This window comes from Argentina anserina, chromosome 5 (assembly GCF_933775445.1).
Source record: "Argentina anserina chromosome 5, drPotAnse1.1, whole genome shotgun sequence".
Lineage (NCBI taxonomy): Eukaryota > Viridiplantae > Streptophyta > Magnoliopsida > Rosales > Rosaceae > Argentina > Argentina anserina.
In genome coordinates this window covers 1564147-1576260 of record NC_065876.1, presented here as the reverse complement: position 1 = coordinate 1576260, position 12114 = coordinate 1564147, and the positions used below count along the sequence as shown (strand labels likewise).

The following is a 12114-nucleotide window of genomic DNA, read 5'->3' as shown; positions in this document are numbered from 1 at the left end:
ATTTACGAGTTATGAGTTTAGAATTTAATTCTAAGAAGATAAATAAAACGAACGATGTGAGTTACACAAATACAAATCTATCTTTGTGTGAATCTTTGTGTGTTTTTTTTAACGGATCTTGGTGTCCTTTTGGTCAAAGCAAATTGCAGAAAGATGATTTTGCTTTTGACAGTTTCACTTAAGTTTTTAACCTTTCAACTTTAATCACTTTCCAGAATTTACAGTTTCCCATGGGCTTTTGGTTAAAAGGCAGCTGTGAGCTGTGGCGGTGACGTGGTGGCGCATCAGCCATGCATCACTCAAAAACAGCAGCTCTGCTCTGGCTCACCTCCGCCTTCCTCTTCTTCTCTCTCCTCCAAATGGCCCGGCGCAACTCCGATTCCACACGCAGTAATCACCCCTCCGCCGCTGGTAAATCACCAAACTTACCGCCTTCAACTTTACTTCCTCTTCTCCACTCTGATCGAGCCTTTTCTGATGCTTTAGATTCCGCGATTCCGATCAGCGATCGGAGGTCGGCATTGTACGAGAACATGGCTAGGGATTTGGATGAGAAAGGTCCGCTGTTTCTGAAACACGGCCGGACCTCTCAGTCTCTGTCGCTCTCCGATATTTTCACGGTGAAAGATGGATCTGTGGCTCCGGTGCTTAAGGTGAAGATGAATTTTACTATTGAATTGATTTTGATTGAAGGTTTTGAAGTCTTGATATTTGAGCTAAAAATTGAGTTGAATTTTTTGTTCTATGTAGGCAGCAGATCCACCTGTTCGTGCTAATGTGTTGTATCTGAGCACGGACTACTCTCTTCGAATCTCGTATGTATTTGCTTTGATTCATTGATAGCATTTAAGTTTATATTAATTTCGGAATATGAGTTTGAAATTGTAATGTAATGCAGCATAGATTGAATATGTGACATGAAAATTGGCTGTTCATTCTTTATTTGATTCTAGTTGACCGTAGACTTTTGATTCTGCATTATTTGTATGTTTAGCTACTTCAGGTTCTTTTTTGTTTCCATGTGGAAGGTAGTTTAGCTGCAGAGGTATAAGTTTAGGTGCGATTTTCGTGACTTGCGTTTAATACGCTCTCATTAAAGTCATGCATTCATGCTTGGCTTGTTTCAGGGAGGCGCTGAAACCAATTCTTGATCCGTACTTTGATAAATGTAAGCAAATGGCCACCGTTTTATTAAGAGTTTGACAGTTTTATATTTGAGGTTGGTAGATTGGACATGGCATTGACTCTGATCACTTGCTTTTGCTGTGTACCTTGTAGTGATCTGGTTTCAGAACTCGAGTTTCTATCATTTTAGTATGTTCCACGCCTCACATCATATTTCACCTGTTCCTGCAACTCAAGATGAGGTGATGTGCCTACTTGGAGCCATTTCTGTGTTTCTGTATTCCTAAATGCCATATTGAGTTTTTTGAACTGTCTATTGTCTTCAGATTGAAGCTGAAGCAGCGGCTGTTAGAGCTGCTGTAGAAGGCTTATGCCCTTTATAAATTGTCTTAGACAGAGTGGTTCTAACTTCAACAGGTGTGCTTCTTGGATGCTGGCAGGTTATTTCCATGATCCATAGACTCACTTTCTCTTTCAGCTCCATAATTATCATTTATCATCATGGCAACAACTGTTCTTGTCTTCATCTGTTGTGTATATGAATTTTGTTTGTCACTTTTGGCTACTTGTTCCTTTTGTTTGTTGTCGTCATTTATACAACTTAGTTTATCCCTATTGAAGTTCTTGGTAAAATCTCATTTTGTTGAATACTGACTTAGAAGGTTAAGCAGGTGAGAAATTTTTAAATATATTGACATCTGTTAGATTCTTTCAGTGAATTTAGGAGCAGTCTCACATCATTGTAATCACTAATTCTTGTGTGATTGTTTCTGTTCAAATGTAGGTAATGTCTGGATCAGATCCTATGTCCATCCGTGCAAAACTAAGGACTGCACTTCCACGTGCACCTGAGAATCAACTTGTGAGAACTATATCTTGTTTCCTTCAACACTAGTTCAGAAGCTTTAAAACGATTAAGACTCGTCTAGTTTACTTTGATTAGTTGAGACTCATCTAGCAATAGAATACTCTAATGGACTTGTGATGATTGCATACCTCACCCAAAGCTTTTTTCCTCTAATCAGTCTAATGTAAAGTCTTTTGTATGTCCCTTATTGGCCATATTGCCTCTAAAATAAAATGTTTAATTAGCTAGTTAACTAGCTACCAAGGTCAATTTTGTTAGTCCAAGAAATACATGGTAAATTAGTAAAGTAGGCTGAGAGTAAATATCTTATGGAACTGTAGTATGTATGGTTCTAGCACAGTAGCACTTTCTAATCTGCTGCCATTGTTTACTGCAGTATGATGTTGCTATTCTTCATACATCATTTGCAAGGCTTTTGGGCGAGCTGAAGGCATCATCTGTGGTAGGATCAGCATCCCTTGACCGTCTATTATTAACTATATAGGTCTTTAATTGTTGCAGTTGCAATTGTAATTGATTAGGGGATCTGCTGCAAAAGATAGTTTTGATCTTATATTGAAAAAGAATTAAGCTTGTTGCTGATAGCTAATATCTAAATGTTTAAGGAGTTCGATAATTCTCTATAAGATCAAACACATTACATCAATTTCGAGTTTAAAAGCACGCAGGACATCATTTACTCATGTGATCATCTATATGTTTTTAGTGCTTGTTTCTGATTATCTGCTTCATGTTCAGGTGCTTTCTAGTACTTTGGATCAAATCCACTTCTTTCGTGAGCTTGTTGATCGTATAAACAACAAACTCCAAGGATTTAAGGTATGCTGTTATTGATTTTGTGAAACAGAGTCACCATGTACCTGTCCTGTAGGAACTGATCAAATACTTGTTCAAGAAAGAAAGAAAGAAAGAGTGCCAAGATAATGATTTTTCTGAGAAAAAACTGTACATGTCCTAGAAGCACTGTTTTTTTTCCGGCCCATCTCAGTATAAGCCATAAACTAACTACGGCGTGCTTTCATTCAGGAAGCTTAGTTATACAGCTAGTTCTTGTGCGTACACTTCATAGAATGTGTGTTGTATCGATCCATCAACTAACAATGACCTCTGAATTCAATTCAGGCAGTGGTTACTGAGCTCTGGTATGTGGAGGAATTCAATGTTTTGGCTCTAGCATTGAATGGAAGAATGAAGGTGCGCAAGTTCCAACTTGGCTGCTGAAGACATTGACAGTATGAAATTCAATAGTCATATATCACAATGCTTATACAAGATCTCAAATGGTATAGATGACATGTAGATGGTAGCATTGATAGATCATTCCCCGGCCCTTAGTCTATGATCATGTATTCCTCCATTTTGGCCTGCAAACTCGCATATAGTACTCATCTGTACTGGAAAATAAAGACAAAGAAAAGGGTGTTTGTATTTAAAAGGAGTCAAGTGCCCTCACAGTGAAGCTTGAAGCTTCCGTGTTCTAACTTGCAATCATTGGGCCTCTAGCCAACCTTGAATCTACATGTGAAGACGATTGGGTGCAACCTGTCATGAAGTTACGATTATAGTCTTAGATGAGCTGAGGGCGAGCATCGTCTCATGGCCGGCACACGCCTAGCTTCGTCGGCAAATTGAATATTGTTTTCACTTTCAACAATGACTTGCATGTGTATTAATGTATTCCTGCTTGCGGATGCCACAAGTCTTTCCCGAGAGTATCATTATTTATGCATAGGCGTTGATAAAAACAAAACATGAGGAGGTGCAACGTAACCATAATTGTACACTTGATAAAACGTGCTAAACTCCACCAAACAAATGTTATGTTACTTGATTTTCACCAACTTCTCATTTCTTTCCCTCTCGTCAGCATCTTACATAGCAGAGTCTACGAAACACGAGTGTATATACACGACACATCTACATTGACAAAAATGTATAACTTTAGTATAAATATACAATGATCCCAACATATAAATAACTAAGATTGTGCGGTGTAGTTGCACGTTCTGCATAAAATGAATTTCCAATTCCCTAATTGTCTCGTTGAAAAACTAATTGTGTCTCTCTCAACATCAACTTCAATCTGATCCAGTTTATTGTTCAAAATTTTAAATATTAATACAAACAACAAGGGGAATCGGAACACAATCAAATACTAATTAGAATCGTGAGAAAATGGTGAGTTCGGCTCAATTTATCAAACTCGGCATTGTAACTCGTGTGACAAGTGAAGACAGGTCACGTGTCAGAGTACATCGCCTTAAAACGGCGAGAGCACGCCACACGCTTTCCTTCTCCCGCCACACTCTCTGTCTTCCTCCACCGTCGCTCGCCATCTGCAATTTCTCCTCTCTCTCTCTCTCTCTCTCTCTCTCTCTCTCTTCCAACACTTCTACGTTATAGAAAACCCAAACCCTCATTTCCCCCCTCATACCCTTTTTCTATTTCTCTCCCAAATTTCCCATTCCTTTTTTTCTCAATCCAAAACCCAATTCGCTCTCCCCAGCATTTTTCATCTTCAGGTTGGTCAAGTGTTTTTTGAATATCTAAAATTATTGCAACTTGATCCCTCCATGTATTTGGGTTTTTCGTTTCATTCAAGAAAGTTCAAATCTTTGGGGCTTTTGATTGATAGGGTCTGAAAGTTTTTTCTTTTGCTTTGTAAATTACAGGGTGTGAGGGATCATGGGCTCCAGGGATCCTACTCCGGTGGCTGACCAGGTCAATGGGGCAGCGCTGGCGCCGGTTGACCGGTAAGTGTGACAGATCTTTGCTGAAGCTTAATTGTTGTGAGTTGTGAGTTTGTTTGGAATGTCAATTATATGTTGTGGAACTGTTCATGTGGGCTGAGGTTTGGTAAAGCTTTGTCTTTACTTTTGAAACTTGATGAATAGACTTAAATAACATTTAAAATTCTTGATACAAGTGTTCAATTAGGTTCTTCTCTTGAGACAATTTGGAAACCCTCTTAATGAGTTGATGAATTTCGGGTTGTATCACTTCCACGTTATGTACCTCTGTTAGTATATCATGAAGAAAGAAAAGAATCAAGAATGCTTAGTGCTTTAATGCTTAGTGCTTTCAGATTCACTGGTCTTAGTAAGCAAGCATATCATTGAAGTTTCAACCTTTTAGGAGGATTCCTTAACAGTTAACACCATATCTTCTGGCCGCATCTATGTCTGAAGTTCTGTGATTAGATTTTTGGAAACAACTTATCTAAATGATTTACATGACTGTCGCCACTTAGATTTCCTGCTAAGATATTTACGAAGCTATTTAATGTGCAGGGCGTGCCCTGGGAAAAAGGTTCATGGGAAAATTCCTAAGAGAATCCACAAGGCCGTGAGGGAGAAGAAGAAGCGTGAGCATTTGAATGATCTTTTTCTTGAGCTGTCTGATGCTCTTGGTAACTTACTATCGCCCTTACAAGAACATACAATTTAACTTTTGCGTCAGTTCATCTTATATTCATCATTAGCGTCCAATATTTTTCTTTAATCATCATCCATGTGAAGTTGGGTGGTTCTTAATTGCACAGAACTTAATGAGCAGAACACTGGAAAGGCCACCATACTGTGTGAAGCTACTAAACTTCTAAAGGATTTGCTTGGGCAAATTGAATCCTTAAGAAACGAGAATGTGACCTTGCTGTCTGAATCTAACTATGTAAGCCACTCAGAGCTTTATCCCCTCTTCAGACATATGCATAGTGGTTTCTTATCAATCGTGTCTTCATATAACAGATGACCATTGAGAAGAATGAACTCGGGGAGGATACTTCTGCCTTGGAAACTCATATTGAAAGATTGCAAGGTGAGCTACAGGAGAGGATGCTCCAGTCCAAACCAGACCTTAATATACCACCTGTAGAATTTGGACAAGAAGTGTCGTCCCATTTTGCTGGAAATTGTCTTGGATTGCCTGCTCAAGAATCAGCTTTGCACCAAGCACCTGCTGTCTTTGTCATGCCCCTCCACCCTGATCTCCAAACTGATCCAGCGACAGATTCCGCCCACCTCGCATCGAAGAACAACTCAAATGTCAGCAAACCACATGCTAGGTATCCAACCTCGGTGGATTGTTGGCCATTACAACTTCTCGGTGAGCAACCAGCAGCAGGCAAAGACTCTCGATAGAGTGGTCACAGTACCAGCGGATAAAATGGCTGTGATTAGTGTAACCAATCTTTGTGATTAAAATTATTTAAAGCGCAATCTTCTTTACCTTTTCTTGGGTTAATTGACAATGCCCGCAGCCCCCTAGTGCTGGTTTTGTATATTTCGTGAAGGTAATACAAGTGCGTCTAGACTTTGCATAGATTGAAAGCATGAGCGTATCCATTCACGTATTATAGATAAACACCTACATATGATAGCGTTAAAGATTAAAAAAAAAAAACACACACACACACATACTGTACAAGTATAAAGGTATGTCGAGAACATTGGTCTCGCTTTTGTTGCCGATTTTTCCCGAGCTCTCTCCATTATTCTCGCCATCCCTAGATTTCCTTGGTGAGAAGAAACCTGCGTTATCAATACGATGGAGACACTCGAGCTTTGCTTGAGAATACAGTAGAATTTTATAAGACAGTATTGTAATATTGGCGTCACTATAACCACACTTGTCTCTCTCTCTCTCTGAACAGAAGCACTAGTGAGCTAAACACAGCTCATAAGCTGACAAAGGCAAAAGAAAAAAGAAAAGGAATCCCAAGCTTTTTCTAGAAGCTTCAGTTTCTGCTCTGAGTTGCAGACACATTGAGAAGTCGGAGATGGGATCTGGTGCCGGAAATTTCCTTAAAGTTCTCCTTAAAAACTGCGATGTTCTTGCCGGGTATGAACTGTTACAGCCCCACTTTACCGAAACCCAGTTTTGTTTCTTTTCCAATCTGATTTGGGTGTTTGTTCTTGCAGGCCTGTGGTTAGTTTGGTTTACCCACTGTAAGTTTTAGTTCAAAGATTTTAACTTTTTGAATTATGATCCTTTTGTTGTGTTCTTGCATTGTTTTGTGTTCATGTTAATTCCACTGTAACTGGTGAATTGATTTCGGGTTGTTGTGTAGGTATGCCTCCGTTAGGGCTATAGAGACCAAATCTGCAACTGATGACCGCCAATGGCTGACGTATTGGATTCTCTATTCTATGATTACACTCTTTGAGCTCACCTTTGCCAAACTTATTGAGTGGTAAATTCTTGTTTGTTTTTCTTATGTTGTTCAATTTACTTCATTGATCCGTAAGCTGAATCCAGTTAAAAGTGCTCTGTATGGGTAGCATAAGATCATCATTCATTGAATTTAGTGTAAGATGCATGAAGAGGGATGCTTCCATCTGACTAGTTGGACACAATTGTGATAGAATTTCGAGTAGTAAGGTGCGTAAAAGACTACTCTTAGTTCTGGTTGTTGAACAGAACAAAAGCTTTTATGCTGTCAACGGAAGATTTGTAAAAACTTATGTTGAAGGTTGCTAGAATTGTATGTGCATTTGATACTTCTTTATTCAATGAGGTTATAATATACCAGTGTTCTTACACTCGTGGCAGGATCCCAATCTGGTCATATACCAAGCTGACCCTGACTTGTTGGTTGGTCATCCCATACTTCAGTGGTGCTGCATATGTCTACGAACACTATGTCAGGCCGTTTTTCCTCAACCCGCAGACAATCAATGTCTGGTATGTTCCAAGGAAGAAGGATGTTCTCAGTAAGCCGGATGATGTTCAAACAGCTGCAGAGAAGTACATTGAAGAGAATGGTACTGAAGCATTTGAGAAACTCATTCATAGGGTATGTCCATCGATATTACAAAATACCTTTTACTATGTGTTTCATCTGTTTCAACAAATGCTTCTTTTACGATTGTTAATTCTTACATTGTATTGTATTGCAGTCTGACAAGTCCCAAATGAGTGGAATCTTTGACGATGAGCATAAATACTACTAAAGTACCAAGGCTCATACCTGCAACATGCTTTCAGTGTCACAGTTCCTCGAGGGAGTGAAAAAGATGTTAGTTATGATCCTTTCATGGCCTAGGTTTTCCTTTGTTTTTATTTGTTTGTAAAGGATACTCAAGGATCCTTACTTTTATGTAATTAATCGTGCTTGAACATTAGACTTTAATTTCTTTCATAACCTCTTAATTTCCTTTGCCTTTTAACTGTGAATCCTAAGCTCAGGGATTGATTTGTGGTATCACACCTAGAATGTTTAGTGGAACACTGGAACTGGTTAAGCTTCGCAAAACAAATTGTTTCCTTTTAGACTGGGGATGTATGCGAGTTCTGTAAATATATTGAGCATCCTGTCGGTTCAAATACCGCCAGTATGATCGCAACTGTTTGAGAATCAAAATAAGTCTGAGATTCAATAATTCTGGGCTTCACGCGACACTAACAAAGCAATGGAAAATGTTAGGGTCCTGGGAATGAAGTTTAAAGTTAGCTGAGTGAACAAGTGCCATTTTTATCAGCAGAACAACTCGAGGCACACTATTATTAACAAGACGTCATTTGTTTTCAATCCACAACCGTCTGTTCATCACATACAAAGAGGAATAAGTTCTTCACTTGACCGCAGAGACTAGCTATCAAGGCAAAAATAGCTTATCCATTGCCAAAGATCACTGGTCTGCTTCTATTTCTATTTCAACTTTAGCTTCATCATCAATTTCAGCGACATCCACAGAATCAAGATATTCTTGAGCTTTGGCAAGAGCTGATTCTTTTGCATCAGCAGCATACAATATCTTCTTTATTGCAACTGACATCTGCATATAATTTAAGCAGAAGCAAGATGAGTGAAGCAGTCCACAACTATGCTTATAATCCTACTAAATTAGTGTCGAGAGATGTTTCACTAATATTTAGCAACAGAAAAAGCTGCTCAACCCAAAGGGCGAAAAGGCCAGAGATAACATAGCTCTTAAGAAAAGAAGTTTGTAAGCATTTCAATTACTTTCTTCAAAGATGATAAAAGATCATAACTCTAGCAAATACACATTCTTATTTCTCATCCAGATGCAAAATGAGTTTGAAAAGCTGGGGCGCTATGATAGGGGAAAATAATATATAGGCTAAAAAGCATATCCCATAATCAACAGTATATTGGATTTTAAAAGCGAAACTGTAAGAGCAATACATATTAAGAAAATGCAAGAAAATCATACCGGGATTCTCTCCAATTCAGAAGTTTGACAAAGAATTTCAATATCCCTCAACTTTCCAAAGTAAAAGTCTCTTTCTTTTTCCAAAAGGTCCATTGAGAGCTTGAGATCTGTCATCTGTAGAGTAGAAGCATAACAGCATTTTAGGAATTGACCAACTCATGAAAGCTTGACAGACTTCACTATTCCAGTAAGTTTCAACAAATAACGAGTCAACAGAGTTCGAATGAATAAACACATGACTGATAGTTCATTGAATGATGAGGGGATATCAGCTCAAAGAACAATACTGTTTTAAAAAATGCATCAAAGAGAAGAAAGCTCCATAGGCAACAGACAACAGACATTAGACAGGTTAATGATACCTCCTTAGTCAAAGCTTGAACCTCTCCTGCATAATACGTGGCCCCTGCCACTGCACAGGTCTTCCCTTGCTTTGGTCCTAAAGAAGTAAGCATCAAACAAGAACATGGAGGTGTTAATACTATAATTATTGCAGCACAAATATTATTGTCTTCTTTATGGGGAGGGATTCCAACCAGAGGTACTGCTAAGACCAAGTGGGTCACCTAAATTGTTTGCTTGCAGTGATTTTGAGAGTTTTTGAGAACCCTTAGGAACCTTCCCTCCCTTGCACCTTCGCTCAACAGGATTGTAATTTCTAATAAGAGATGAAATGAATTAAAGTGAAGAATCATCAGTTCAGTATTGACAAACATTCACTAAAAAGATAGGCCAAATACAGAAGATGGTCCAACTCATTCATAATGCCACCATTGACTGAATCACAGTATCGTTTCAGCCATTGTAAGAACTCCAAGTTGTCCAAAGGCCTGCCTTTAACAAGCCTATTGACTTCAAGAGGCTGCAAGACAGCCAATGAAAAAGTGAAAAATATTAGCAATCAATTTCAAATAAATAAGTTGCTCAAGGGAAAGACCTAACCAATCCAGTTTTCCAACTCAGTCAAATTAATTATTACAATTATCACACACTATCGAAGTCATGCAAAACCGGCATTCAGAATTTGTTTCCAACCAATATACTGGGATGACCAACCAACTAGTAAAGATAAGCCAGCAGAAGAACCCTATATAATACATGCATGTTCTAAAGCAAATAAAGCAAAAGTACGATAAAAATACCTTCTCAATTTTCAACTTATTGAACACCTCCTGTAAAATCTTATAGTTCTGGATCATATCATATTCTGTCTTCGCATCAAAATTGACCTACAACAAGCAAAACAGAGGAAGGGCCAACCAATCCGTTAGAGAAAGGGTCACGGCAGCCATTCTCACTATAAAGATGTTAATTCAATGGTAACGTGCAGATTGAAGATGGTGATACCTTGTGCATTGGAACAACTCCCGGATATGTCATATCCATCATTTGGCATTGCACAGCACCAGATGCAGCCTAGCCACATTTGTTCACATAGTTAGAAACAGACGCTCCATAGTTCATTCTTACGAAATGAAAATCTCATGATGTGCCAAATGCTAACTACAATTACTTCCAGTAACTTAATTCATGGATCATGCATTCTTTAATCCAAACACTCAAACACTTGCATTCTCCAAGTCTTTCAAAACAAAACAGATAGCGTTTCATGCTATACAGACTTAAGACAGAAAAAAGACCATAGCTACCCCAAGATTAGTGACAAGCTGATATCAAAACCGACAATTCAGCTACTCAATTAGTCAGAACATACCACATGTGCAACATTTACATCAGAACCAGTCAAGAGATGTCAAATATGATAAAACATTCAACATTTCAGCATCTAATGACCACAATTAACAAATTGGTGGGTAAAATATCAGCTCAAAATCAAGGAAAGCACCAAAATTTTAAGCATTATAAACATAAATATCCAAGCTTTCTAACATTGGGCAAGCAATCAAGAAAAATGAAAATGCAGAAACAGAGAAAACCCAAAATGATCTGTGCCCACATGGGTCACAAGAACTAGTTCAACAATGCTCAAACTAAGAAACCCAGAATCAAGATCCTTCCTTTTTCACTAATAAAAGAGATAGATAGATAGAGATAACCTCTTCAATACGAGAGAGATTGAGCTGAAGACGATTGTTGATCCAAGTCAAAATCTCATTCCTTCCAACAAAGTAAGCACTGTCCATAATTCCTATATTGGAAGCCATTTCCTCACCCAAAATTCCCAGCTCCTTGAACTCTTCAAAAGAAACCAAAGAAAGAATGGAAAAGCAGATACAGTACAAGTGGTGGGAATTTAAAGAAGAGGAGGAGGAAGAAGAAAGATTAGGGGTTTTGCTTTTTTTTTTTTTTTTTTGGTGAAAACAGAAAATGAGCTGAAACCAAATATTGTTTTTGTTTTTTGTTTGTTTTGAAAAACAAAAAAAGAGATAGTGAGGAGAAACAGCAACTGAATGAATGGAATTGAATTGAAATTGTGAACGGTGAGAAAATAAATATAAAGAGAATGGAAACCGATATTTAGGGATTTGTGTTTGTGATTCTTTGCAATCTAGACGAGTTTTGTAACTGCATTTGTCAATAGGAGAGACCAAGCTAAATGAGGAAGGCTTTGCTTTTGTTTTTGTTTCAATGAAATTTGTATTAGTTGAGATGAGCATTTTTTTAGTGGGAAGCCAGGCAGGAATGGTAGTGACCTTCTTCACATGCATCATTAGTCCTGGTGAGGACGGCACAATCACCCATATGGCATTAGAGCACTTTCTTGTAATAGTAAATCAGTACTTGATTGTGTGACATATAATTTAACGAATTATCTTTTTGTGATCAGTATATTTACATTCCGTAACTTGTAGAGATGATTATATTATGTATACTGATATACTAAATGTCACATGGTCGGAAAATATGATTAAAGAGTCAGCTGAACAATAAACTCCAATATGTAATTTCAGGACGAGATTCTGTTCTGAAATCATATTTTAGAAT

At 38.1% G+C, this 12114-nt stretch overlaps 4 protein-coding genes across 7 annotated transcripts; 3 read left to right on the top strand and 1 right to left on the bottom strand.

Annotated features, from left to right (window-relative positions):
- The first annotated feature begins 221 nt into the window (after positions 1 to 221).
- LOC126794808 (uncharacterized) lies at positions 222 to 3398 on the top strand. The gene is given in 10 exon segments (XM_050521589.1): positions 222 to 411; positions 487 to 653; positions 751 to 815; positions 1128 to 1168; positions 1279 to 1367; positions 1452 to 1565; positions 1910 to 1987; positions 2370 to 2435; positions 2732 to 2812; positions 3116 to 3398. Coding segments are annotated over 10 exon segments (921 nt in total). The 5' UTR covers positions 222 to 290; the 3' UTR covers positions 3215 to 3398.
- Positions 3399 to 4303: 905 nt separating this feature from the next.
- LOC126794834 (transcription factor bHLH47) lies at positions 4304 to 6315 on the top strand. Its single transcript, XM_050521618.1, has 5 exons — positions 4304 to 4515; positions 4666 to 4746; positions 5284 to 5402; positions 5535 to 5662; positions 5740 to 6315. The coding sequence occupies exons 2-5, from the start codon at positions 4679 to 4681 to the stop codon at positions 6130 to 6132; spliced, it is 708 nt and encodes a 235-aa protein (XP_050377575.1). The 5' UTR covers positions 4304 to 4515; positions 4666 to 4678; the 3' UTR covers positions 6133 to 6315.
- Positions 6316 to 6644: 329 nt separating this feature from the next.
- On the top strand, positions 6645 to 8198 carry LOC126796369 (HVA22-like protein a). The gene is made up of 5 exons (XM_050523181.1): positions 6645 to 6832; positions 6913 to 6939; positions 7062 to 7184; positions 7544 to 7787; positions 7891 to 8198. Exons 1-5 carry the CDS (start codon positions 6771 to 6773, stop codon positions 7942 to 7944), a joined length of 510 nt encoding a protein of 169 aa, XP_050379138.1. The 5' UTR covers positions 6645 to 6770; the 3' UTR covers positions 7945 to 8198.
- Positions 8199 to 8340: 142 nt separating this feature from the next.
- LOC126796367 (microtubule-associated protein RP/EB family member 1B) lies at positions 8341 to 11723 on the bottom strand. Of its 4 annotated transcripts, none has more exons than XM_050523177.1 (8): positions 11226 to 11723; positions 10516 to 10584; positions 10311 to 10397; positions 9909 to 10030; positions 9705 to 9826; positions 9531 to 9607; positions 9169 to 9282; positions 8341 to 8769 (listed from the first exon to the last, which is right to left on the bottom strand). In XM_050523177.1, the coding sequence occupies exons 1-8, from the start codon at positions 11331 to 11333 to the stop codon at positions 8623 to 8625; spliced, it is 846 nt and encodes a 281-aa protein (XP_050379134.1). In that variant the 5' UTR covers positions 11334 to 11723; the 3' UTR covers positions 8341 to 8622. The 4 variants fall into 4 exon arrangements, with proteins under 4 accessions (XP_050379134.1, XP_050379136.1, XP_050379135.1 ...); XM_050523179.1 differs by having other exon boundaries at positions 9735 to 9826; positions 11226 to 11721; XM_050523178.1 differs by having other exon boundaries at positions 9924 to 10030; positions 11226 to 11719.
- Positions 11724 to 12114: the final 391 nt, after the last annotated feature.